The sequence below is a fragment of the Amblyomma mixtum genome, chromosome 3 (assembly GCF_055824585.1).
Source record: "Amblyomma mixtum isolate Tamu chromosome 3, ASM5582458v1, whole genome shotgun sequence".
Lineage (NCBI taxonomy): Eukaryota > Metazoa > Arthropoda > Arachnida > Ixodida > Ixodidae > Amblyomma > Amblyomma mixtum.
The window spans coordinates 76,439,020-76,466,319 of NC_143014.1; the positions used below are offsets into that span (position 1 = coordinate 76,439,020).

The 27,300-nt window shown below is 48.8% G+C and overlaps 1 protein-coding gene across 2 annotated transcripts; it reads left to right on the top strand.

Annotated features, from left to right (window-relative positions):
• LOC149350662 (luciferin 4-monooxygenase-like) lies at positions 1-27,132 on the top strand. 2 transcript variants are annotated; one of them, XM_089579752.1, is made up of 10 exons: positions 1-264; positions 4,330-4,534; positions 11,352-11,458; positions 11,926-12,131; positions 13,724-13,907; positions 15,028-15,199; positions 15,581-15,672; positions 15,748-15,892; positions 18,813-19,070; positions 26,931-27,132. In XM_089579752.1, exons 1-10 carry the CDS (start codon positions 139-141, stop codon positions 27,059-27,061), a joined length of 1,626 nt encoding a protein of 541 aa, XP_089435878.1. In that variant the 5' UTR covers positions 1-138; the 3' UTR covers positions 27,062-27,132. The 2 variants fall into 2 exon arrangements, with proteins under 2 accessions (XP_089435878.1, XP_089435877.1); XM_089579751.1 differs by having other exon boundaries at positions 88-382.
• Positions 27,133-27,300: the final 168 nt, after the last annotated feature.

The window sequence follows — 27,300 nt, forward strand, 5'->3', positions numbered from 1 at the left end:
CCTACCACGGGGCGCCGCTGATAGCCAGAAAGGTGTCGATAGGGGGGGGGGGCGAGTGGAAGACGGCAGTGTAACCGCCGCGGAAGATAGCGCGGCCACAAGACGCTGCTGCGCCCTGTGTCGCTGCTACGTGCCGCAATGTCTTTCGACCCGGAGACCAAGATCCTGCGATCGGCGTATTCGCCCATGCCCATCCCAAAGGGCCTCACCTACAGCCGCCTCATGGTCAACGCACTGGGCAAGCATGGGGACTCTGTCTGCCAGGTGGGCGCCACATCTCAGCGCTAATGATGACAGCGCAGCAGTGGAACTCGTACACGGTTGCACGCAAGCGATTTTGCCGGATTCTGCCGCAAGACGCTCTGCGCTCGCGGGTCTCGAGGTGCGGCCAGTGTAGCTCGAGCACTCGTTTTACAAGTGTAATGTGCGGAGTGGAAAACAGTTTCGTAGATGCATTAGAACACAAACTGCGTAGGTATCACCGAGTGTCGCATTAACAGCGAAGGCACGCAGCCGCCGTCGTTGCACCTGACGCTTTACCGGTCCTCCATCTGTGTCAAGTGGAGGAGATAACCCTGCACGAAGCTAGTATTCGCCGCAAGCTTAGTTTTATATTTTTTGAACAGCGTGAACGCTTACATTTCCTTCTCGCATCTCTTGACCTGGTGGTCATCTTATCTACATGCAAATCCAGCGAGTATACGTTCTCGAGTGCGAGTGCAGACTGCTGACCAGCCAGTGTGTTTGAGCACTGTATGAGGAGTGCGTGCGATATCTCTGACCACCAAAGCTTTTCATTTTTTTTTTGCTTTTTCCCGATGGGTAGCGAGTGGTTGACTATATTGTAATTAAATAAAACTAAGGGTACGTGATCACAAGAACCAGACCGAGGTCCGCAGAGCAGCGAAGCGAAATAAATGTTACCTGTTAAACAGCGATCATCGTTCTCGTGAAAGGTGCACGGCTGAAAAGTGAAAGAAGCACTGATCGGCAAAACATGCTTTGAGATAATCTCCTCACCCGCCTGGATCGCTCAGTGGTTAGAGCGCTCGGCTACTGAGATGGAGTACCCAGGTTTGAACCCGGCCGCGGCGGCCGCGTGCTACGCTATGCCAGTGCTAAAGATCTCCAGGTGGTCGAAATTATTCCGGAACCCTCCACTACGGCACCTCTTTCGTCTTTCACTCCCACCTTCCTCCCTTCCCTAACGACGCGATGTATCACCAAGAAGTGAAACAGTTACTGCGCCTTTCATTTTCTGATAACCAACCAATAATCTCTTTCATGCCATTTTTATGTGCTTATGGTTTAGATCACGCAGGATATGCATGAGCGAAAATATTTATACGGCATTTTCTTTAAACGGAGAGATGCTGGACTAATAGAAAAATGATAAGTGCACTAATAGCCCGAGCATACCGCCAAACTCGACAGTGACCACGGACAGAGTCGAGGTCAATCATATTTATTTATTGATTGGTTTTCGTGTAACTGTAAGGCTGGCAGTGAACCGGAGGCGTATATGTAAGACATGCAGGCCGCCGCGGTGCCTCGGTGGTTATGGCGCTCGGCTGCTGACCCGAAAGACGCGGATTCAATCCTAGCCGCGGTGGTCAAATTTCGGTGGAGGCGAAATTCTAGAGGCCCGTGCACTGTGCGATGTCAGCGCACGTTGAAGAACCCCAGGTGGTCGAAATTTCCGGAGCCCTTCACTACGGCGTCTCTCATTGCCCCACAAACCATATATGTAAGACATGCATACTGGTATATAACTCAGAGCTGTTTATTGGGCGAACCTGACCTGTGGCTGAGAGAAGCAAATAAACTTGGCGAAAGCTGCAAGCGAACTGTTCCGTCATTGGAAATGAGAATGACCGCGACTTTCAGCGGCGCTATGTTTAAAGATGGCTTCAAACTTTTCAGGTTACGCAATAACATCGTCGCAAACAGTTCCGAACGGCGCAGAATCAGTTTCGCTAGTCGCGATTAATCAGGAAAAATCTATAGCCGTGTGAAGCAAACATGTGTGGACGATAACTCGCCCCGCGAGACAATTAGAAAATGATAAAGCCATACGCCGACAGTGATAAACAAGAAACACTCTTTGAAAAAGTGGACATAACAAAACACCGTGGAAATATCACAACTGCAAATGCTGCGCCGAAGGCGCTGATACATGGCAGCTGACCTGAGGAAACAAGCCGCGTCTTCGTTGTCTCCTGCTGCCTGAAGTGACGTGTAGGCTAACCATGATAACGCTGGGGTCTATAAGTTCGTGTTAAAATATTGGACATTTCTACATTTTGGCAAAAAATAGGTTTGCACTATTTTTTTTTACTATCTCAATAGCAGGAATATTAGTATGAAAAATTCGGTGTTTTCAAACAATCCATCAAGCTAAGTGGCAGCAAATCCCGTATTAGAGAGAAATTTATATTGGTACTTTAGCACGTCCAAAGAGCGCATCACCCGACAGTTAGTTCATGGTTTTCATCATCAGTCTAACTACGTCCACTGCAAAATAAAGGCCCCTCCCACCGACGCCTAGTAACACTGTCTAAAACCAGCTACACAGTCACCTTATCCCCGCAAACTGCCTAATCTCATCCACCTATTTGACGCTCTGCCTCCCCCTAGTATGTTTCCATTGACCTGGAATCCACTCCGCTGCCCTAATAGACCATCTTTATCTTCTCTTCGCATTACATGCCCTTCCCATATATATGTCTTCTTCTTGATTTCAGCTAGGATGTCATTAACTTGCGTTTCTTCCCCGACCATCTCTGCTCTCATCATGTCTCTAACGTTACGCTTATCAGTTTCCTTGTTAAAGCTCGTTACGACGTCCTCAATTTTCAAGCCTTTTCGTTATTACCCTCGTGGCTTCTGCCTCGTAGGGTAATGTCAAGATGCAACTATTTGTAATACTTTCCTCTTAAGACCGGGAACTTGCCATTCATGCGTTGAGAGTATCTGCCAAGTGCACTCTACCCCATTCCTAATTCTCCTAGCTATAGTTCACTCTCGTGGTGTAGTGGTCATGCGATGTTTTTATCACATATAAGTAAATACGTACTCAGCAATCGTACACAATTTGTTCGCTTCACCGCCTGGTGTTGCTCAGTGGCAGACACTTAAGTAGTCAAGTTATGGAAGCTCGTCTTTGATGAAGAATAACAAACAAAACATTTGATTTTACCTTCGCACTCGAATTAATGGTTTATTTTTGTGCTCAGCTTGGTAAAATAACCTCTCATCTGAACGATTACTTCCCCTCGCTAAACAGCACGACATCATAATTTGTATTTACCTGGTGCTTTCCAATCGGTTTTAAATACTGTTAGTTTAAACGACCCCTCAACTCCCCTATTCCTGTCAATTCGTAGCAAAGCCTCTTCCCACCTTCGACTACGCTCTATGTAGCGCATTTGTATCTTGGGACGTAGAGTTAGGTTCAACATGAAAGGGCACAGCCAATTCGCACAAAATACCGAAATATGTCGTTATTTGTGCACTCGAGTAGAAAATGTCCGTTGGGATATTATTTGACAGGGAGAAAAACTATTAATAGAAAAGGTGAAAGTGCACTTGTCACTCATACATACGGCGTAATCATTGGCCGAATGCTCATCGCGTGTTCCCTTTCATGTTACCGCTGCCTGTGCAACGGCTAGCTGTCGCTTTGGTTGTGTGTGGCGTTGGTGCGCACTCCGTTAGGTTACAGTTTAAAGATAAATTCCTTCAAAAACACAAGGCGAGACAACCATCGCCGTATTGAGTTTATAACGCACTGCATGCGGTATTCGGAGGCTGTGGGCTCGGTTCCCGCCAGAGTCATCTTGTCTTTTCCTCTACTTTGTCAAATTATATTCCATCTAAAACGATTACTCAACTGCTTTTCCACTATAAACAGCGGCAATGTTCCCATGCGCTTTCCTTTGAAAAACTGTTGGTTTCTTTCGCATGCAGCTTCCTTTGTGCCATGTACGAAAGGTACTACACTTCTCGAACCTCTGCAAAGCACTATTCAGTGGTTAGCACAGGTTCGAGTAGTGTTTTATACATCTGCATTGCAATGAAAAAGAGCGCATTTCTGTCTTTAGCCTTCTTTTATAGTTCGACAACCTTCGTGCAAAAGTAAAGAACTGTCTAGCATGCTCACCTTCGCGGATTCCTGGAAGTAGCATCGACCAAGCGCAGGACTCCCGCATATGACAGCTGCTGTAACCGACTAGTAGGCACCTTCTCATGAAAACTGCAATACCGTCCCCTCTGCCCCGCGGCGTAACCGTTGTCGCAGTGTTGGAGTTGCTGACTTGTCCCTCGCAGATCGGCGCCGTGAGTGGCCGGCGGCAGACGTACCGCGAGGTGTTGCAGGCCAGCTACCAGCTGGCATGCAGCCTGCAGCGGCTGGGCTTGCAGCCGGGAGACCTGGTGGGCGTCCGCTGCGGCCTCATCCTCGAATTCCTCGTCACTGCGCTGGCGGTCATCCGCGCCGGGTGCACGCTGCTCTCCATCCGCGGCGAGACACTCCGTGAGCGCCTTTTCCCGCCCCTTGTATAGTGACCGATGACGAGCCACGTTCACTGCTGGTGCTTTTAAATGCATGTTCAAGGTGTGCTTGCACTTCGTGCGTGAATTAGTTCGATCTTTGCTCTATTTAATGATGCGATTTGTACGTCGCTAATTACTTTAATAGGCTGATTAAGGCGTGGTGGTAATAGCAAAATGATAGGAAACCGTTGCCGGCGGTGGAGGAAAGGCGCGACGAGACGAAAGCACGAGACCCCGCCATGTGCCGAGAGAAAGCTTGTTTTTCGTAGCCCGCTGGTGCGTGTATGTGCGTGATTTCACGTGCCTATATGGTACCGACATCTAGCTAACCTAGGCTGCTACACTTCCTACAATGAACAGAAACACTGACTGTGGAGGGAAAGCGGCAGCCGCACTCTTGTACACATCCTCTTCACATGCTTGCTAACAGTGGTGGCAGCCATTTTGGTAGCGCCGATTGATATACCCAGCCGTTATCCTGCGGACAAAATTCATGGCGTACTAACCTGACAGGTGATCTTCTGAAATCATGGGATTATAACCCGTATTATGATGGCCGGACAGCATAGAGTGCTTTAAACTTTATAAGTACGCTCCAATGCTTGAAGCGGGCAGTCGTTTATTCTGTCTCGTTTTGTGCAAGCATTCCGCAAGCCTCTCAAACTTCGTAAAGCAGTGACATCTCCCCTCCCCTCTTCCGTTTCCCTCTCCCGTAAGGATCACTTTTGCCCAGCGCGAGGGAGAAGGAAAGACGGGAGTATACTCAGGGGCGAGCCAGCGCTCTAGGCACTAAATCAGCGCCTTACTGGCCTTTGAAGATTGAGGTGCTTTGATATAGGTAAGCGCAAAGCACAACCGCATTCTTTATCTTCCTGGCGGCGGAGGAGGAAAAGTGGCTGCAGGGCTGGCCGGGCTGGTGCGTGGAGAGGCGGAAGGCAATAGGCGACATTTTATTTGAAATGTTAGGTTATTTTTTTAGAACTTTTAGCACCGCACATTAGATGCATTATTTGTGATTTTTTTTTCGGTGTCGCCTGAACGAAGCTTAATTCAAACAGGCGCAGCGACGACGAAGATTCTGAGGAAGTTACAGCATCCATAGAGTTTCCCAAAATTACCTGTAGGAAAAAGTTGTGCCACTGTCAATGCGAGATTCTTGAAGTGCGCTTCTTTCACAAAGAGTCATGCCAGGAAAATGAGCTTTCGAATTTGGCTAAGCATAGTGATGGGCCAGAACCACGGACCCTGGAAAAGGGGGGCGCCCGCCGCCCCCTCCCCCCAAACATTGCTCCAGAAGGGGCAGCACCCCCGAATTTCCAGATGCTTGCGCTCAGATCACATTCCTGACAAAAACTTCAGTTCTAGCACGTTATTAATGTAAAACACAGTGGGACTAAGGTAGTTGGCTTCGTAGCCAGTCATAAAGCATTTCGTTTGAGTAACCGAAACTAATCACTTCCCAACAGACGCTGCTCATTGTATGACCCCTGTTCATGAGCATGATGAGCAGAAGTGAAACAGACTATGCGAAACTTTTTCAGTGCAGCCGATCACTCCTTGTTTGTACATCAAGCTGCCCATTTCAATCCAAGCTTTATATGCACTAACAGACACATTTGAACTGTGCAAAATAAAAAAGAATATAAACAAAAAAATGGATATTTGAATAGTAAACAAACAAATAAATAAATAACAAAAGAAACTCGAAGTCTTGCTCCCCCCCCCCACCCACCACTAAAATAAAAGTTCCGAAGTCCCTGGCCGAAACACTACAAGCTTCTGCCACGGATTCATGTCTGTGTTGCAATAGAGTGGATAGAGTGGCTAGATCTACCCACCACAACCGTGATGCTCTCCGCCCCATACCAACTAATTTTTTTTTTAATACAGCGTTTGATACTTCTTTAACAAACTTAACATGAATGTATGAATGTACGCTGGTATGAAAATTAGCAGAACATTCCGTTGAGGTATGCCTCGGGAAAAGTTGTATTTATTCAAGTACGTCACAGGCTAGACACTTGGAACGTTGTGTGAGGGAAGGGGTTATAATATTTTGCAGACAAAAGATGGTGCAAAGTGGGAAAGTATAAAAGTAAACAATATTATACACATTGCACTACAAGCAATTATTAAAAACATGAAAGAAAAGCGTATTATATGGACACACAATGAAACAGTAAACAAATAGCGGCACTGCATGAATTAAACTTACATATTGTGAACGCATCTTACATACTATATCATAGATGCATAAAGGTGGTTAATTCGTTTTTGAATATTGATGGGTCACGTATATGGTAGCAATGCACTCCGGAAGACTATTCCGATACTTGATAGCATGTGGCAAAGCAGAATTAAATGCGAGTGTTCGGCCGAACAGACGTTGGAAGCTTAGATTATTATGTAGGCGACGTGAAGTGCTTATTGGCCGTGTAAGTGGTAGTGTTGACAGGTGATGGCACGATTGAATCCACGTTTTCCGCTCAGCGACCATCTTACCCTCATCGGCATTCAGAGAGAAAATATATTGAAAGCAACCGAGGAACCAAGTACATTTATAACTCTGCAGCAGACAGATTCAGATGGTGTCTCAAGCTCGTGCCTGTTTGTTTTTTTTTCATTCGGCGGTCACTAAGGCTACACGTTCTATCTTTTCCAACATCGACGCCATTAGAAAGTGTTACTCCCCGGCAAACAAATGACTAGGCCGAACATGTGGCAAAGTGTAATGCAGGGAATCACCATTTAAAGTACGGGAGAAAATGTAAGAATAAAACAAACTCTCAAAGGTGCACACAAAGTAGAACTTTTATAACGTCACGAACTACTAGCGATCGCAGTACGCACTCTTGTAGTTTGAATAAAGCTCAGGTTCTCTCCAGAAATGTGCCCTTATTTTCTCATTTCCCAAATGCCGACTGGATACCTGCACTTAAAACTGCCGTCTTTACGGAGCTCCACAAGAAGCTCAGGCTGGTCGATAATTAGCCGAGTTATGAGCGATGTGAATAGGCATAGCGGCGCCGCGGTTCAGATATGCATGACCGATGAGCTGCCGCACGACTGAGGAGCCCTCCGCAGAAGACAAATCAGCTTATTTATGTCACTAACATCATGACGTTTAACTAATGCAGAAATGCATTCTTGGACTACTCTCACTTACCGTGTGCGCGTCCGAATTCTCAGCCCCGCATATGCCTGCGAGGGTGCCTCGACGTCAGCGTCACTTTTAAACTTATCTGAAATAAAGCTTCTATGCCAGGCGGCAGTATTGACCGGTTTCATGCTTAAATACGCAAAAATGCTGCTTCCGCATATCCGATTTCCGACGTTGCACAGTTGAGCCCCAAACACATAATATACCGTGCCCACCGCGATGGTGTGTGCTCGGTTGTTGAGACGGCAGGCTGAGATGCCTTCGCTCAAGGCGCGGTTCGAGTACCACCGAGAAGTGTGACAGCTGATGTGCCCTGTAAATTTTCACTGGCTTTTGTTGGCAACACAAAAATCAGCGCTATTTTTTACGGACAGGCACAAGAACACACACATGACGGGACGTGTGTTCTTGTGTACGTGCCTAGCTGAAGTTCTCATTTGAATGCATAGTCCCATAGTCCCGCAACGTGTCTTGCCAATGCTTAACAATCAACCGTTATAACTACCGGACAGAGTTGTCATCAACCCCATTCCAAGAAGTGTTATGTTATTAACGATCAATAAATTAATTCTTGAAGGCCGTCTCATAATTTCCATACAGGAAGCATCTTTACTAAACACCAGGCCACTAACATCAACATCTTGTAGGCGATTTCTATGCGCGAGGACGCACAGACAGTGACTCGAGCCAGGTCTTTGTAAAAAAATGATTTACTCTCACATTGTTGGTGTCGCGGCAGGGGGGTCGGGCGTCGTTAAGGCAGAGGGTCAGGTGTTCTTCGCGGTAGGTATCAAGAGTCAAGAGAGGAGCCTCGGCGGTCGAACCCTCCTTAAATAGGCTCCCCCGCGTAGCCTTGTCCCCCCCCCCCCCCCCCCCCACACACACACACACTAGGGAGGAAGGGTGGTCGAGGGTACCCGCGGTGAGCGGCGCGGGATTTGAGTGGGCCTGCGGGCGCGGCCCTTACAATCTCTACAGACTGCAAAGCCATCCGCAATATACAACGCAGTCTACTGGAAGCCCACCTACATGACATTCTAGTAGAATCTTATAACAGCAATCCGAACAATAAATTTTCCAAAATTAATTAAAGCCAAAAACCAGTGCTTTCGCATTAAATAGGTTAAACCCTGACAACTTTTTATTGTTTCAAAACTCGATGGGCCTTTCCTCGGTGTTTATCACAGAACACAATATTTGAATATTACTTACCATGGAAGACCTACCGTATTTTTTTCGGGTATATATAAGCAGCCCCGTGCGGCAAAAAAGATCATTAAATCTGATCTGTTCGCGCCGCAGACGACAGTTGGCGAAGACGGCGATGTACAATGTACTACAGCGCGAGGGTGTGTTGCAGTTTAACGCGAGGCGTGATCAGCTGCGGCGATAGCATATGTACTCTCGTGCAGTGGCCAGCGAACCTGATCTGTTCGTGCCTCCGCGGGTTCGAAACCCACTCGCGGCAATGCTTATTTTATATCTGCATCCTCATGGACAGGGAAGCCGCAAGATTCTTGTCTGGGTTCGACCCCGTGAAGTAAAATGCTTTCGCACTAAAATGCTCTGGAAACAAAGCGAGTTCCGGGGACTCTGGTTAGGGGAACATAACGGTTCATCTCACATTTACTCCTTTTTTAAAAGATTAGCTGCCCAGGCAGAATGCATGCACTACACCGCGGGGACTAAAACGAAATCTTTTAAAATGACTAAATAGACTTTCGATAAAGTAGAAAGAAAAAAAGCTAATGGCAGTTGGAATTAACAACTACATACAGACATTAACTCGGCTCTTCGGCATTTGGCTGCCAAAATGTAGCCACTTTTCGTAACTAAATTGGTGTTGTATACTTCTCAGCGACATTTCGCGGAATAGTGTGATCTTTTTTGGAGGAAATTATAAGACGTTCATGCCCTGCAGTGAGGAAGGGAATACATCGCAGGACCGCACAACACAGAGTCGCGGAGCCGACACATTTGGATAACCGAGTAAATATTTTTCGCTGCAGTAAAAGTAGTTAAAGAACGAATACGTCAAGGGTGTTGTAGGTCTGCGTCTTCTGCGTCTTCTTGTGGCGGTCTTAATCATGTTGTGCTCCTAAAACAACTCCATTCTCGTTTCACTAAACAGATGAACAATCGAAATATTAGCACTCGTTCTTTTTTGCGCATAGTTCTAAGGTCAGGTAGGAGCCCATTGGGTTTACAGGGACAGCACTTGGATTCGGCCAGCGCATTTGTCGCTTCTACTCCGTTATACTTTCACGTCATTTGACCACAAATGGCCTCTATAGCGGAACGAGCTCTTCTTGTAGCGAATAGTGTCCTCCAATGAAGTTGGTGTCCTCCTCCTCGAATAGAGATACGCCAAAGAATCGACTGCACTACACATCCCCCTCACTAGTAGTGCGAAAGCACTTAAACTGTCACCAACACCGACCAACAATCTTGTCACTCTATGTACGTTCACCGTTCACTGTACGCACGTACGTACGATCTTGTGCCGTTGCCTAGCAACCCGAGCTTACCCGAGTCACTCGGGTAAGTTCGGAAGAGCGTCGCGCCAGCTTCGCGAGAGGTTGCTAGGGGAGAGCAACACGGATCGCACAATCCCTACCGGTGGCTGCGATAGGAACAGCCACCTGCCAGTGCAGGGGCGCATCTCGTTGGTATGAGGACTCGCCGCCATCTATGAATGCTAAGTACAGAATGACCAACTCTGCATATATGGATATCAAGATATCATGTCATACCCTTAAGGCGAAGCTTAAGTGCCTCCTCCAACACGTCTATCTCATTAAACCCCTACCATTTTTTGCGATTGCAAAATGCGCCAGCGTGAAAGTGCGGGAAGTGTTGAACATCTGGGGCACCTCCTTTGTTCTTATTGTTATTCAAGCAGCCAGGTAGATAATTCGTTATAACGATTTATATGGCGACGGTAATGGAGCATTCGCCTACGATACTCAGTGTCGGCTTCCTGGACGCCGAAATCCATCCTCTCTCTCTACGCTGTTAGTGTGCTTGCCGTTTACGCTTGCTGCGCTAGTACGCCCAATCTGCGACAATCTTTCGTTTCGTCTTTGTTGAAGTTTCAGGATGGCCATGATGTAGCGAGCGCAGGGGGATAAATATGCGATATGTCGCGAAACCTCTGGAGCACCCGCTGCAGCAGCGCGTTCCACACATCTTACCGCAGGCGCACATTCAGTGAAGGAAAACCGAAAAACAACCGGCCAAGAGACGGGCGAGAAATGAGCAAATTAGTACTGCCCTTCTGTCCTAATTAAAATGTCGGCATACCTTTTCCCATGCCGTCACCCACCCGCCTCTCCGATCGCGTGGTAGTATTTTTTTTTCCGCTTTTCTCACACATATCAGATAGCACGTTTATGTGTTAATTAAAATGTGTTCAGGGCCTATCATGATCATAGAAACATAGTGCGCACTGCTGCGGAGTAAATACATGACGTTACTGGAAGAAATCAGATATGTTAGAAGCGGTCTCCTCTGAAATCGCTGCAAAACACGGTGGGAAGTTCTTTGCTCCGGAGGACTCTCCAAGGTTTGCGTTCCATGTACGCTTGATTGGACAAACGGGTCTCAGGCATGCGGGTCTGCTGCCGTGCACATGCAGGAGAGTTCAAGTACCAGCTAGAAGACTCCAAGCCATCGCTGGTGTTCGCCGAACCCGAGCACTGTCCAAGGATGCTCGAGGCAGCAAGGGGCCTCAGTAACTTTAAGGTTTGTGGAACAGATCTTCTTTACAAGTTTACGTGCCGCAGTTGTGCCTGACACAAACAAGCAAGAGAAAGAGGTGTAAATTCCTCCTTCAAGCGCCTGTTGTATGTGTCCTCAGAGCATATAGTAAGCAGCTTTCATGCACAGCTTTTAAAATGAAACCGTAAATATCTGCTACAGCTGGAAATTTTTATTTGCCTAATTAATGCGCTTAATCGGTTAAGTGTAGAAATTATAAATTTACGATGAGCTTTAAAATTATACCATATGTGCACCAGAAAAACGACGTCAAGATGTTTCCACAGCATAAACCGCGGGGAACGAAATCGCTTTGACATGATGCGCCCCTCAGTGCTGTGCACGAAACGAATAGAACTGCCGAAACCGCGGCCATCCTCACCCCTCGGGCCTGCTTTTAGAGACCCCGAAGGGGCGGGATATCTTCCATTGCGACCCTTTCTGGTGCGCAGGGCGTCGTGTCGTTCGGGGAGTGCGAAGGATGCACGTCGTACGAGGAGCTGGTGGCCGACGGCGAGGCGACGACTCTGCGCGAACCCCAACTTGACCCCCGCGAGGCCGTCATGGTGATCACCTACTCGGGCGGCACCACGGGGCCACCAAAGGGCGTCATGCTCACGCACCACAACTTTGTCGCCACCCAGATCATGTGGGATGCGTACGTATTTGAGCGTTTGGAATTGTTTAACCCACTCGCAATTATGGATAAAAAAAAAAACGAGGGTTTGCACCATGTCACCGTAGCGACAGTTTAAATAAGGGACGTATATAGCGTGCACATCGTTGTGTTGTAAAGCTGTTGAAAGCGTACATAAAGAAGATTCCGTACACAGAGGCGGATTTATGGGTGTCTCTCGGAGAGGGCGGTTGGAGGTGGTTTTTTGCGCAATGCATTTCGAGGACCTTCTGCGTGGAAAAAAAAAAAAAAAAGGAGTTTCACATGGTTTCCTCAAAGAAAAATTCAGGGGGGCACTTTGTTGACCTAAAGTGCGGTGAGGCGAAAGCCTTTAGCGCGGTGTTGCTGCTTGTGTCACTGATGTGTATTCTCAAATGCTGGAGACACTGGAGGGCGTTTGGGAGGCATCCGTCTGATTCGACGACTTACTGCAAACGCTCCCCAGCGTCCTAGACAAGGAGAACTATACATATGCGTTGGCAGCTGCCGCGGTGGCTCAGTGGCTATGGTGCTCGGCTGCTGACCCGAAAGACGCGGGTTCGATCCCGGCTGCGGCGGTTGAATTTCTTTGGAGGAGAAATTCTAGAGGCCCGTGTACTGTGCGATGTCAGTTCACGTTAAAGAACCCCAGGTGGTCGAAATTTCCGGAGCCCTTCACTACGGCGTCTCTCATAGCCTTAGTCGCTTTGGGACGTTAAACCCCATAAACCAACCAAACCAACTAACATATGCGTTGGCAGGAAGTAGCGTAGCCATAAGCACGCTCGGCTGCGGAAGGGAAGGATGGTGGTTCGAATCCCATCGTGCACAAATATTTTTTTCTGGTCTGACTAGGAAAAGCGTGACACCTCTGCTGACAACCTTCTATCGACAACGATGAGGCATTAAAGGCTTTAGCCTTAAAATTTCCTCGATATAGACATTTGCAGTAAGGGCTCCCTGGGCGCTGCCATATTGTTCACTGGACTGTCGTGAGCACCTCGTGCTAGCACGGTGGAAGTGGCGGCGAAACCGGTTTCCGACAGTCGAGAGAGGGGGTGTTTCGACACGTTGCTCTATAATTCAAATTTAGCTCGATCGACTGTGTATACGTATATTCGCATACAGCAGCACATGAACACTATTTCATACGCATTATAGCGCCTATATATAGAGAGATTGCAATGAAACGAAAATATTGTAACTGCCTCATTGCACTGATCGCTTGGTCGCCTATAGTTTGGCATGAATGTGGTCACAGCGGTTTCTCAGGTATATCTCGTGGTATAGAGCACCCGCCTAGGTTTCGGGATATGGTGGGTTCTACTCCCGCTGCCGGCCGCGGGCACCTACCTGTTTTCTCATTATGGTGACGCTCGGCTTCCTAGGGTTGCATGACTTGGCAAAGGAGCCTGCGCCTTCAAATTCCGTCACAGTGGGCTTGAAGAGACACATCAATAATAATCAAGGGGCATGTACTGTACTTAGTCCATAAGATTCGTAGTACGAGGACCGCCTGGGCAGCTGACTAACGTGTTCTAGAAAACGGAGGTCGCTGCAGTTTTCCAAAGTACTGGCACGAGCTAACGGTGCAGATGGACAGCCACGCTACCAGTGGCTAACGCTCGCGTGGTGCGCCCGGTGACGCTGGACTGGATGCCACCGGTGCACCTGTCGGGCATTGTCACGGTACTCGGAAATTGCCTCCGGGGCTGCACTCAAGTGCTGCTGTCCTCCACCGAGACCGAAGACATCTTCGCCGCCATCGAGAAGTATGGCGTAAGTTAATGCCTTTCTTGTCATTCTCTCACATACCGCGAAGCAGGTCAAATACTCCTGCGCCGACTCGTAATCAACCTCCCTGGCCATACCACGTCTACGCGCTCTCCACCACTGCTGTCAGTAATAACCTCTACATCCCAGAAGTGTTGCTTGTTGGGCGTGTCATTCAATGTTCCTCCTTTTGTCCTGTCTTGTTACGCGCTGCTTTATTATTACCCTACATCCCGCCACATCCCGCCACATCCCACAAATACCAACCCGGAGCGTGATCGAGTGGGCTGAGCCCGAAGGGCCGCCGAAGCACAAAAGTGCCCGGCCATCTAGAGCGGCCCGAGGGCCCGTTGTCGTCCTGCGTCCTCCCCCCCACCTCATTTGATTCTCTCATGAGACAATAAAGTTGTTTACCTCTACCTACCCTCAACTCAGCGTCGCCCAGCCTCATCCTCTGCAAACTTTACACCAACATCATTCTAACCCCGACCTTTCTGCGCCTCTTCCGCATGCTCACCGACCACTCGTGCTCCAACTGCCCCTCATCCTATGCCACTCTAGAGCACTGTCTCTTGCAGTGCCCAGTAGCCTTCCAAATTCCCCTTCATGGGTACCTGGACTATCTGGCTGCAGCGTCGGACCATCTGGACGACCAGCACGCTCTGCTGCTCTATGCAGGATCTTTTGAGCGCTTAATTCTTTAATAAAGTGATTTCTCTCTCTCTTTCGTCGTCATCGGGTGGGACGCGCGGTCGTAAGACGCCCTCAAACGCTTCGAAACGCCTCTTAGGGTGTCGAAACGTATAATATGTATTTTGGTCGGCGCCGCTTATTTTTCGTCAGACTTAAAACAACGCTTGCCCCTGCCAGTCCTTCTTTCTTTCAACATTTAGCCGAGTTGTGGAACTTCGCCTGTGATTTTCGCCTGTGTGAACACTCCTGTGATTTTCAGCTGTGTTTATTACGACTTCTAGCAAAAATCGCTTCAAATTGCGGTGCCACAGCAGTTTGCCTTTGCCCAGTGATAGATATATGTGCACCGCGAAAACCTTGCTACAGCCTCGCTGCGCAAGGCTAGCAAGGCGGCTGCGACTGACAAAGCTATCACTCCCACTTTGTTCACTAGATTACTCACATACCGCTGATGCCCACACGCCTGATGACCCTGGCCAACAGTCCTTTGGCTTCGAAGTACAATTTGACCAGCTGGACGAGTGCCGGCCTAGGTGGCGGTGTCCTTCCGGCCTCCGTCATCGAAGATTTCAAACAGAAGTTTAAGCTGGACCACCTGTACTTCGGTGAGCACGTAGACATTACCGGTGATAGCATGCATCCTCGCCCGTGCGCAGTCTTGAACCCCTTCTCTCTGAATCCTCAACTCACAGACGCTATGGAAAAGTGAGGCGGTTGGACAAAACTAGTTCACTGTGCACAAAACCTAAATGGTCGGCGGCTTGCGTGCGACATGAAAGCGTCGCTTGCAATGTTGCTTTCCTTTTAAGCGAAATCTGCAGGATGTGTATGGTCAAACGATACCTGAAGCTATTTCAAGTATACAGCTTTGCAAAAAAAGAGAGAGAGATCGATAGAGAGAGAGAGAGAGAGAGTTTACCACTGTGTTTGGAGAAAGAACGCGTAGTTCGAACACCACAGCAACCTTGGTTTTTCAACTCGCCCAGGTTACTCCATGACAGAGCTGACCGGTTTCATGACAATGCCTACCACAAACCCAGATTCCATAGGAGCACCCTTCCCTATGACTGAAATAAAAGTAAGCTGTCTCCCTTGGAGAAAGCGACTGCGCTAGGCCTCGATTAGGGAAACAATGCCTTCGGTTTTGCCTCAGGTCATCGACATTAACACCAAAGAACCGCTGGGCCCCAACGAAGACGGCGAGATCTGCGCACGCGGCCCGCAGGTTATGAAGGGCTACATCAACAACAAGGAAGCCACGGACCAAACAATCGATGCCGACGGCTGGCTGCACACAGGTAGGTGGTCAGATGGGTTGGTACCTGCTGGCCAGCAGGTATAGGAGCAAGCAAGGCAGCAATGGGTTGGTAGTTCATTTTTAATGGAATAAACGCGATACACTAGGAATTACATAATATACCTCCACTTTCTGAATAAACCCATTTGTCAGTGCGCGTTTGTCCTGTGTACCCCATTTTGTCTTGTCTAATTTCTAGCGTATAGCACGTTTATTCCACTCAGTAGAAACCTCAGCACAGTCAGCAGTCATGCAGGCATTGCGGAATCAGGGTGTAGAAGAATTTTGTGTGAAAATATTGGAAGATATCTATAACGACTGCACAGCTACCATAGTTCTCCATAAAGTCAGCACTAAAATTCCAATAAGGAAAGGTGTCAGGCAAGGAGACACGATCTCGCCTATGCTATATTCACTGCCTGTTTACAGGAGGGATTCAAGGGCCTGAAATGGGAACAGTTGGGGATAAGAGTTAATGGAGAATGCCTAAGTAATTTGCGATTCGCTGATGACATTGCCTTGCTAAGTCACTCAGGACATGAACTGCAAAGCATGATCAATGAATTAGACAGGCAGAGCAGAACGGTGGGGCTAAAAATTAACATGCAGAAAACCAAAGTAATGTTCAACAGCCTAGCAAGGGAACTGTTGTATATGTGGTTTCGGTTATCCAGTTATCCACCTGGGGATAACCTGGTAGTTTTATTACGCGATAGCGTAATGGGTTGATTCCAATATATGCAGAAGGTCACACCACTTTACATTTACAGATCCCTGGGAGCTCTCCTGGCGCAGTGGTGCAGCGGTTAAGCGATGCGCCACATGGTTAAGCGATGGCAGGTGCTCCCAGCAGTGGCCCTTGTTAGGCCCACCGCTGGGAGCGAGCGACCAATCATTAATTTAACTGCCACCTACCACGATTGGCAGTTTACTATCTGGTGGCCAGGTTGTAATGACACCGCAGGGTAGCGTGACCTAGGTGGCCCACCTGCCTCCCAGGTTGGTGTCCGGGCGCCACCTACCAAAGTCATGTTCGTGATTCTTCGCTCAGAACGCCTACACCGGATTTTCTCGACAACGGGGCCTTTAACGCTGTCGCGTGAAAAGGTTTCGGAAGTATGCACTCAAGCCACAGTGGTCGCCATTTTGGCGTCCATACAGCACGGCGAAAAGCAAGGCCGCAAGGGCGCCTGTCTAATCGACTTAGCAGCCCTTCTTCGGACTGCACTGCTGAAGCTGGGCGTTGGACGCCAAAATGGCGCCTGGGACGTCACGTGAATATCTCCTATGGACATTTGCATCGGGTGATGGAGATGCCTAAACTGAGGGAGAAGCAAGAGTGAAGAGACAAAAAGATGTAGAAAGGGAGGTGTGCCCGAGCAGGAGAGCTGTTTATAGTCAGCAAGTCACCTGCACCTGCGCACACGTCATCAAGGGCTCAGCTGTGGTACAACAGCCGGAAGACGGTGCTCGACTGCTAAGTAAAAGTGGCGAGGCTGGTCGATGCTTTCTGGTGGGTTCTGCCACGAGACCACAACGGAGCTTCGGCACTGTCTGCAAGTAGTTCAGTGTCTCTGCAGTTACCGCTACAGTCATCACGTTGTTAGCGTTACGTTGGGTGTTATCTGGTTCACCTTTGGCACGTTTGCAAAAGCCATTTCGAGACTCGTTATCGATCAACTCCGATAATTGTTTAATGCAGTAAGCGCGCGCATTGTCTTTGCTCGCAGAGCGGCAGGTGGACCGCTTCATAAAGTTAAAACAAAGAGAGGGAGAACACCTTCCGCATCCTATTGGGGTACAGGAGTGGCACGTAAGCTGCACCATGTAAAACTCCTTCAACTTCTTTGGCTCACCTGGGCAACAGTGGGATTACGGCATATGCGACGCGGCCCTGTACATCTATCGTTGTGAAACTGCGGGTCTGGATACCTGGTTTATGATATTACCGAAATAAAAACTAAATGCACTTCTTGTCCGCTTTTTGTCCTGTCAAATGAAAGTTATCTTGCATATGATATGCTCAGGGCTCGTGGTGCGTTTCTTGTACAGCCCAAGAACGCTTCTAGAACCCAATAGACGCTTAATTACCACCTGTCATATGCGAATTTCAGCAAGTGGTGCGACTGTGGAGAGATGGCCTTGCTGTCGCTGAAATGCGTTGCGAGGTGCGAAGTGGCTTGCACGAGTAGGCGTCACGCACTGCTGGGTTTTCGTGCTTGCAATGCTTCGCTCCGGTAGCCGCAGCATGTATACAGTCAGCGTCAATATGAAGGCGATCGCTTTCGTGCCGGCCGAACGAGACCAATCATTTTTTTTTCTGGCATGGCGATCTCTTGATCGTCGATAAAAATTGCGCTGAAGGAATACAGGGATGGTGGCCCTTTTCTCGTGGCATTTTGTCTCGTCGGTCTTCTTGGAAATGTGAACAGAGGTGGAGCACTTGGTCCGGATAGATTTGCGCCCGCTAAAATGATCACCTTCATATTGGCTGTCGTTCCGCCTATGTCTCCGCGGCACGCACTGCTGGATCTCGGCGAAATAGATGTTTCGTTAGCGATCCTGCGCCTGTCGGAAAGCTTGCATTATAGGGCTGCAGGTAACTCCACGAGCACAGCCCCAAAGGGTTCTATCACCCGAGCGGTTTATTTTATGTCCAGGCGCCTGGCTGCGACCAATGAGCACCGCCTTCTCCCCTTGCACTTGCTCCCTCTCCCCACCGAGCCCCTTCCTTTTTCCTCTCCTGCTCTTCCTCCTCTGCGGACAAGACGGCTGACGCCGCAGTCTCGGGAAACTGGGCGTAAACAGCTATTGGTGTAGAAACCTCCCTTCTCCGTTCACGCCGGCACTTCAGCTGCACTGCAGAGAGGTAGAAACCAAAGGCGATGACTCTGTGCTTCGGCTGCCGATCGTCGATGCAGGGGACGTGGGCCACTTTGACGAAGACGGTAACGTGTGTGTGGTGGAGCGCGTCAAGGACCTGATCCGCTGCGAGGACGTGCACGTGGTGCCGGCCGAGCTGGAGCAGCTGCTGCTGGGACACCCGGCCGTGGCAGAGGCGCTCGTCGTGGGCCTCCCGCACCCGCAGATGGGCGAGGCCCCCAGGGCCTTCGTCGTGCCCGCCCAGGACGCCAGCGCCGATGATGCACTCTCCCAAGAGCTCCTCCTGCACGTCTCTGGTACGCCTCTGATTCATTCACGTAGTAGCGCACGTGGTCGTTCCATTCCTGGTCGGTCAGGCCCTCTGCAAGCTGTTGTATTCTGCGGTCGAAAAATTGTTATCCCATGAAATGGACAAACATCGAAAGATTCAGCTGATAGCTCTAATAACGTCCTTAAACGATAGTAACATTATCCTACAGTAGGATTCAAGGTAAAAAAAAAAGAAACGGTCCGCGGCGTCTTGTAGTACTCCACTAGCCAATCACAACAGTAAACAAAATCAGATTTTAAATGTTTGACTTTATTAAACAAGCCAGGTATCAGAATTCTAGAGCTTATCACTTTTTTTCTTGTGGATAGCTTCTTGTTTAGGTAACAAGAAAAGTTTTAACAACGGACTATTTTTTTTTGTCGTGGAGGAATTCTGTGCAGCGGTCCTGAATATGATTGTGATATTTACTTTAGTTAATATATTGGTTTGGTTTGGTTTATGGGGTTTAACGTCCCAAAGCGACTAAGGCTATGAGAGACGCCGTAGTGGAGGGCTCCGGAAATTTGGACCACCTGGGGTTCTTTAACGTGCACTGACATCGCACAGTACACGGGCCTCTAGAATTTCTCCTCCAAAGAAATTCTAGCCGCCGCGGCCGGGATCGAACCCGCGTCTTTCGGGACAGCAGCCGAGCACCGTAACCGCTGAGCCACCGCGGCGGCAGTTAATATATATATATATATATATTAGGGTTCAAAAATAAAATATTTGAGGTAGGCCAGGGAAATTACCGACATACATCTACCAACCGGCTTGCGCATCATAGTCATTTTTTTGTTTTGCAGTTAATTAATTAGCAATTAAGATCATTTTTTTTAAATGCGTAAATATTGACTTTATAGACAGCAAATGTGAATAGCAAAGTTGGAGAGCACCTTCATAAGCCCTCATTCCATTTATTTGCGGTAAAGAAAACCTCACGTGTATCTTTTTCCGAGCTCCAAAGAAAGCCCGCGAAATACAAAAAAAAGATTACGTGACTAGCGCATTCGCGCGCCACGATTGTGCTGCTCTCAACAGTGGTTTGAATGAACGAAATCAGCCGCTGGCAAGGCGCGACGACCTCAATGCGCCGGCAGGCAGATCTGTCAACGATGGTTGCGGCGCCCGCGCGAGCCAGTCTGCAAGCGTGACGGTGCAAGTTGCAGCGAACGCGCCGGGCATTGTGAGCTATGAAATGGCCAAAGATGAGGAACACAAATGCGTCGAGTTTTATTCGCCACTGAGGCAAAAGAAGATAAGTAAAATACTGTGTGTGTGTGTGTGTGTGTGTGTGTGTGTGTGTGTGTGTGTGTGTGTGTGTGTGTGTGTGTGTGTGTGTGTGTGTGTGTGTGTGTTGGTTGGTTTGGTTGGTTTATGGGGTTTAACGTCCCAAAGCGACTAAGGCTATGAGAGACGCCGTAGTGGAGGGCTCCGGAAATTTCGACCACCTGGGGTTCTTTAACGTGCACTGACATCGCACAGTACACGGGCCTATAGAATTTCTCCTCCAAAGAAATTCCAGCCGCCGCGGCCGGGATCGAACCCGCGTCTTTTGGGTCAGCAGCCGAGCACCATAGCCACTGAGCCACCGCGGCGGCGTGTGTGTGTGTGTGTGTGTGTGTGTGTGTGTGTGTGTGTGTGTGTGTGTGTGTGTGTGTGTGTGTGTGTGTGTGTTTATGGGGTTTAACGTCCCAAAGCGACTAAGGCTATGAGAGACGCCGTAGTGGAGGGCTCCGGAAACCTCGACCACCTGGGGTTCTTTAACGTGCACTGACATCGCACAGTACACGGGCCTCTAGAATTTCTCCTCCAAAGAAATTCTCGCCGCCGCGGCCGGGATCGAACCCGCGTCTTTCGGGCCAGCTAGCAGCCGAGCACCATAACCACTCAGCCACCGCGGCGGCGCGCGTGCGTGCGTGTGTGTGTGTGTGTGTGCGTGCGTGTGTGTGTGTGTGTGCGCGCGCGCGTGCGCGCGTGTGTGTGTGTGTGTGTGTGTGTGTGTGTGTGCGCGCGCGCGTGTGTGTGTGTGTGTGTGTGTGCGTGCGTGCGTGCGTGCGTGCGGGGATTTAGTTTTATCTGTGCTGAGCGAACTCGTCGGAAAGTCCGCAACTATGCGCGAGCTCTGGTGGTGAAAGGATGCGGCAGTGTACAGCCCTCTTGTGTAACCCGACCGCGGCTACGCAGCGTTTCGATGAAGGCGAAGAGCAAAAGGCATGCTCGTGTACTGTGCGATGTCAGTGCACAGTAAAGATCCCCAGGTGGTCTACATTATTCCGGAGCCCTCCACTACGGCACCAATTTCTCTTTCTTGTTTGACTTCCACCTTCCCGCTTCCGTCACAACGTGGCTGAAGTGTCCTCCGAGAAATGAGAGTTATTGCGCCATTTCCTTTCTTCAATCCACTAATTGTTTAACCGTCGTCTGAATTTCACACCGCCGCCGCGGTGGCTCAGTGGCTATGGTGCTCGGCTGCTGACCCGAAAGACGCGGGTTCGATCCCGGCCGCGGCGGCTGGAATTTCTTTGGAGGAGAAATTCTAGAGGCCCGTGTACTGTGCGATGTCAGTGCACGTTAAAGAACCCCAGGTGGTCGAAAATTCCGGAGCCCTTCACTACGGCGTCTCTCATAGCCTCAGTCGCTTTTGGACGTTAAACCCCATAAAAAAAAAGAATTTCACACCAGGCAGGCCCAACTTCAGGAAGATTTCAGCAAGCACCGTTTCAAACAAGTCTCATGAGCAAACCTGTGGGGTATATTCCAGGGGATAAGTATAGCGAGGATAGCATATAGACTAGCGGAATGAAGCCGCCTCTCTTCTGGAAATATATACTGAAGGGTCTTTATGTGCTAAGGCTACACTGGGCTGTTTGACCGGCTGCATGCAAACTCGCAGTAGTCAGTACACAGTCGACCCGCCGCGATGGCTCAGTGGTTAGTGCTCTCGGTTGTTGAGCCCGAGGACGCGGATTCAATCTCATGCGTTTCGACTGAGATCGAATGCAAAACGCCCGTGCTGTGTGGTGTTAGAGCACGTTAAAGAGCCGCAGCTGGCCTAATTTAATCGAAGGCCTACGCATCCCTCATAGCCCATGGTCGCTTTGGGACATTAAACTCCATGTACCATACGATCAGTACACAGTAGCTTTTTTTTATCGTCATTTCGTCCCCACCGGAATGCAGCCACCGCTCAAGCGGCGCGCTTCTTTGTTGCACACAGCGACACCTCGTCTCTCCCAGATTCCAAGGCAACGCGTGCGCAAAAGTGCGCGGCAGTGGACCCGAGCTTCGCCCGAAAACCTACAAACGCTGTTTGTGTTGCGTTCACTAGAAGTCCATGGTCGGATCATAGCATATAGCTCGTGGAAGGAGCGTCCTCGCTCTGCCGTTGCCAGAGAAAGCTACACACGCACACGCTTGTGGTCACGCAATACAAACGCCATTTGAAAGTTAGCGCTGATCTACGTATCGTATCGTCATCGCTTGAGCGCTGTTTCTCAAATTTAAATATGAATCAATTAACTTGCATAAACTTACTTCTTTAAAGAAAACCTCACGCTCACTATCGTGTTGAATTAGCGCAGTAGTGTTCACAGCCTGATGGAGCAATTAAGCCGCAATATTTTTGCGACGCATCAATCTGACTAATTAGCAAATTTTACTTAATGAGTATTTTGATTAAGGTGAGCGCAAATTTTGGATTAAAAATTGCAGCCCGTGATGAGCAGCATCATTACGTCGCAGCAGAGCCGAAAGTTGGGCGAGTGGGCGAACGTTTAAACGTTCTTCATAAACATCATAAATGTATGATGTAAAAAATAATAGCGCGAAGGAACACGACAGACGGAAAGGACGACGGAGACAAGCGTTAGCTAACTCGCAACTGAGGTTTTTTTATTTTTTTATAACAGGTTCCCCTCGGGAGGCAAGTAAGGAACGCATGCAGCACGTGTCACTAATCGCTTGGGGGAGGGAAATAAGCGTCAAAGCATTTTATGAATAACCCTGCAAGGCGGAGACTAAAAACTTATATTCACCACTTGCCATGGCGACAGAGGGCTGGCTGATCACACTGATCTGGACAGATGCGTACGTGGTAAGCTTCCGTAACTTCACGGACTGGGCGCGGTAAAGGATGGTTGTTCTATCAAGTATAGGTGTGCACTTTTTCGTTTTCTCTTATTTTCTTCCTCTTTATCTTTACATGCGCGGCAATGTTCAGGGCCGCTCAACGAGTAGTTGAGCGAACTCCGACGTTCGCCTAGCCTCACATTTAGCAGCACACAGTGGCAGTTCGCTGCGCCGACGCAGCAGGGATACAAACGGAGATGAAAGCTGAACGGTGCACCCACGCCTTTTTCTAATGTCGCCAGCGCCTTCCCGCCGGTTCTGATCTTGTGAGCACAGACTGGTCAACTTATTCGGACCGGAAAAAAAAACACTGGGAACGCCATAGCGACTTGCCACAAGCTTCTTTAGGCCTTGCGCCATTATGTGCACACAGGGCACGACGCCGACCTTCCATGTGTGTTTGGGCATGCTGTTTCAACAAAACAAACCTTCACCGAGGAGTGCCGCCGCGCGTGGAAACGATAAGCGGCCAGCGGCAGCATTCTGATGCAGGGTTAACGTTATTATTATTATTATTAATCATCAAAGGAGGCGGAAAGGCCGACGGTTTGGTGTATGCATGGGGGTCTAACGCCCAAAGCGACTCAGGCTATGAGGGACGCCGTAGTGAAGGGCTTCGGTAATTTTCGACCGCATGGGTTCTTTACGTGCACTGACATCGCACAGTACACAGGCCTCTAAAATTTCGCCTGCATCGAACTTCGACCGCGGGATTGAACCCGCGTGTTTCGGGTCAGCAGCTGAGCGCCATAACCACTGAGCATGAGCATCAGTAGTGCAACGCTGTTTTTCTTCTCTTTTTTTCGGCACGGCATGCAATTTTTCGCATGTAGATTTCTTCGCGGTTTTTTCGGTGCGAAGCATATAGATACGCTTAGCACGTGGGAGATTGGTAACCAGTATTGCCAATATATCAGCAGGTCGCTGCCTTGGCTGTAGATCAGATAAACAGTGAAACGCCTAGTGCAACCCTGAACGCTAACATGTTTGATATCTGCCTTTCGTGATGCTAAAGCTGAGAAAAAGCTCGTTACAACGCTCGCATGATCCAGAAAAGAAAAAAAAAAACGACCGTCATATCCGGAATGCGCTTTGTGTGAAATAAGGGGAAAGGCACAAAAATTAAGTGTACAGCACAGCTTTATTTGTTATTTTGAAAATAAATGAGCGATGAAGGCCTGCCCGAGTTGATTAAACAAGCCTACCGTAAATCCGTAAATTTTTACTATATCATAGCAGAGCTCTCTCCCCCCCCCCTCCCCCTTCCATGCTCCCGAGATGTAACACAGCGTTACGTTGCGGTATGCTTCGATGCACATTTGCTTGCTACAAGTGGATGAACAGCCTCGTGCACATATATTAGACACTTCTGTTGGGGTTCGCTGCTCTACAGGAAAACGGGCTCCGCTGTGGGGGCTTGTTTGTGACGATTTGCAACACATACACCAGAAATGTATGCTCAGAAGCTGCTCTGGACCAAATGTTGCTTCAAATTTAGTCAGCTGCAGCCAATTGTTTGTTATAGCCAGGTCCGTTAAAACCAAAACATGTTGCATTTAAAATGTATGCGGACCAAAAAAAAAAAAGTGCTGCTGTCCGTTATATCCGGATGTTCGTTGTAACGAGCACCGACTGTAGTTGAAAACTATCAGGGAACATGTAATGAATAGGTCAGTGAGGTTTCACAAAGAAACCTGAAAGACTCCAGCGTTCAAAGTGCTTTCATTCACATGTCGCTAAAATTCAGATGTGCTCAAACAGCCCTCCATCAGCACTTATGCTCAACTGACTCCTGGCCAGCACATTTTCTGTTGCGTTTAACATGCTCAGAGGGACAGATCTTAAACTATTTTTGTCTTTAAGGCCTCGGGTGTGGTTGTTTCCAGGGTATAGTCAAATGTGGGTACCTGGCGGGAAAAGCCACAGGTCTGAGGCGCCCATTTTTCTGGAAATGTTTTTCTGAGCTACTCTCGAGCTTGGCTGCAGCTATACACTGGAGCCCCTTCTTGCAAGAACCAGATGCCAATGGGAGGTCGCAGATGGTCACTCAATAGACCATCGAGTATTTCCTTGACATATAGCTAACATCTCTGCCTTTCCCCTCTCTCTGTATCTATCAGTGCTTAAAGTCAGGCGGGCTCAGACCCCCCCTTCCCACCACCAATATCGGCAAGGGATCTGAGACCCCCACGCTAGAATGTGCGGACTGCATGAATCCGAAGAAAGCAGCCATTTTTTAATGCGAAAGCACTACTTCACTAGCAATCCTGAAAAAGCCTATGGGTTTCTGAAGCCTCGACCTTTGACCCTTGACTTCCAACAATTAATAACTCTCAAATACCCGCAGAAATAAAATAAATATTGCCATGACTGGGTTTCAAACCCACGCCGGTGCGAATAGATCAGCTCCGCTGGCCACTGCACACGAGCACTATGCTATCACCTCAACCGATCACGTCTCGTGTTTAACTGCCACACTCTCACGCTGTGCATTGCACGTCATCGTCCTCATCAACTATAGTCACGAAAGGAAAGGAAACGCGCATAATAGGCTTCCTGGGTCAGTGGACACCTCAATCGCGCTTTGAGCCACATGGTAGTGAGAGAGAGAGAGAGAGATGTGCACTATATGCGTTGGCGTTGACAACGTTGTGGCAGAACGCACAACTGGAGCAATAGGCTGCCAGCGTTCACAGGCATTGGCAACGCTGCAGACTCCGTTGATTTTGAGGAAAGGTTAGTTCCCTGGGTCAGAGGACACCCAAATCACGCTTTCAGGTATGTGGCAGTGCCTACCTGCAAAAAACTGCTTTCGCACAGTATTGCGTGCCTAGGAATGCTGAACTACCAGCCTTTTTTAATTCTTCGTGTCAATGGTGGACGAAACATTTCTACCCTATATGGTTTCGAAAATTTCGCTGCAATTTTAATAAGAGTCATTAACATGTTTTCTAATACCAAAGACGGAGAAAAATACAACGTTGGCAGCATTATACAAAGGATGGAAGAAAAAAAGGAAACCCATGCATGCCCTCACACCACAAGTCAGTCCAGAGCTGGCCGCGCAGCTGTAAGGCTACACAACAACAAGCACACTGGCACAGCGTGGAGATCATTTGTTGCAGGTGTGTGACAAACAGAGCAAAGAATGACCTTTAAAATTATTTCTCACCTTGGTATAAAAATAAAACAGGCTGCCAGCCGCTTTCCCTCTCTCCTCATTATTTCCCTTTCCAGATGTGCTGGAATCACTAGACCCCCCCCCCCCCCCCCCCCCTTCGATGAAGCAGGACTTTAAGCACTGGCTAATGTTCTCCGGTTAATGTTGCATAAAAATAAAAATAAAAATGAGTCAGTGATGTAGCAGTCGAAAATCGCGCACCTAGCAAGTGCAGTAGCCAGTGAGGTTTCGTCGCGCTCCAGTGGCGAGCACTGTAGAGATTAACTTGTAAACGTTGCGGAAAATTTTCGCTTCGTCTGACCAGATATACTTATCAGGAAGTCAGACATGCCCTCCTGTCTTTATCGAAGTCCAGTTCGAGTAGTCAGGGCAGGTTTGGAAATCCCTATGCTCTAAATGTTGGTGCAAGCGCACGCGGTATGGATAAAGTCCTCCATTCCAAGTGACTTTGCGTAGACGGCGGGGTCGCGACACGAGTGCGCAGTAAGGTGCCAGTGAAGGGCACTGACAAATGATTGCAATCGTTCCTTCCAGAGCAAGTGGAGCACGCGATGCAGTTACATGGCGGACTGGAATTCGTCTCCGACCTACCCAAGTCGCCCACAGGCCAGTACCTTCGCCGGGAACTGCGCTCAAACTTTTTGAGTAAGCAGCAGGCCACCTAGCAGCTCAGCTCATGTTGGACACCTGCCAGCCAGACAAGTCAAGCAGCCAATAAATACTGTAACTTCTGTCATATTCGCATGTGAATTTCATTCTGCCCACAGGGGCAAGGCTCTGGGTGGGGAAGCTCTCACATGGCAGTCTTGTCGTGACAAAAGGGCATGATCCACCTCTATTAGGACGACGAGCTAGCGGGGACAGCCCAGACCAGGAATTTTCCATCGGGAAACAACATTGGCAC

Excerpts from the sequence above, each read along its gene's own strand:
- LOC149350662 (XM_089579751.1), top strand. The coding sequence starts at position 245 with ATGGGGACTCTGTCTGCCAGGTGGGCGCCACATCTCAGCGCTAATGAT. Across the intron at positions 12,132-13,723 it reads ACCCAGATCATGTGGGATGC|ATGGACAGCCACGCTACCAG; the intron begins GTACGTATTTGA and ends CTAACGGTGCAG. Across the intron at positions 15,200-15,580 it reads GCTGGACCACCTGTACTTCG|GTTACTCCATGACAGAGCTG; the intron begins GTGAGCACGTAG and ends CAACTCGCCCAG.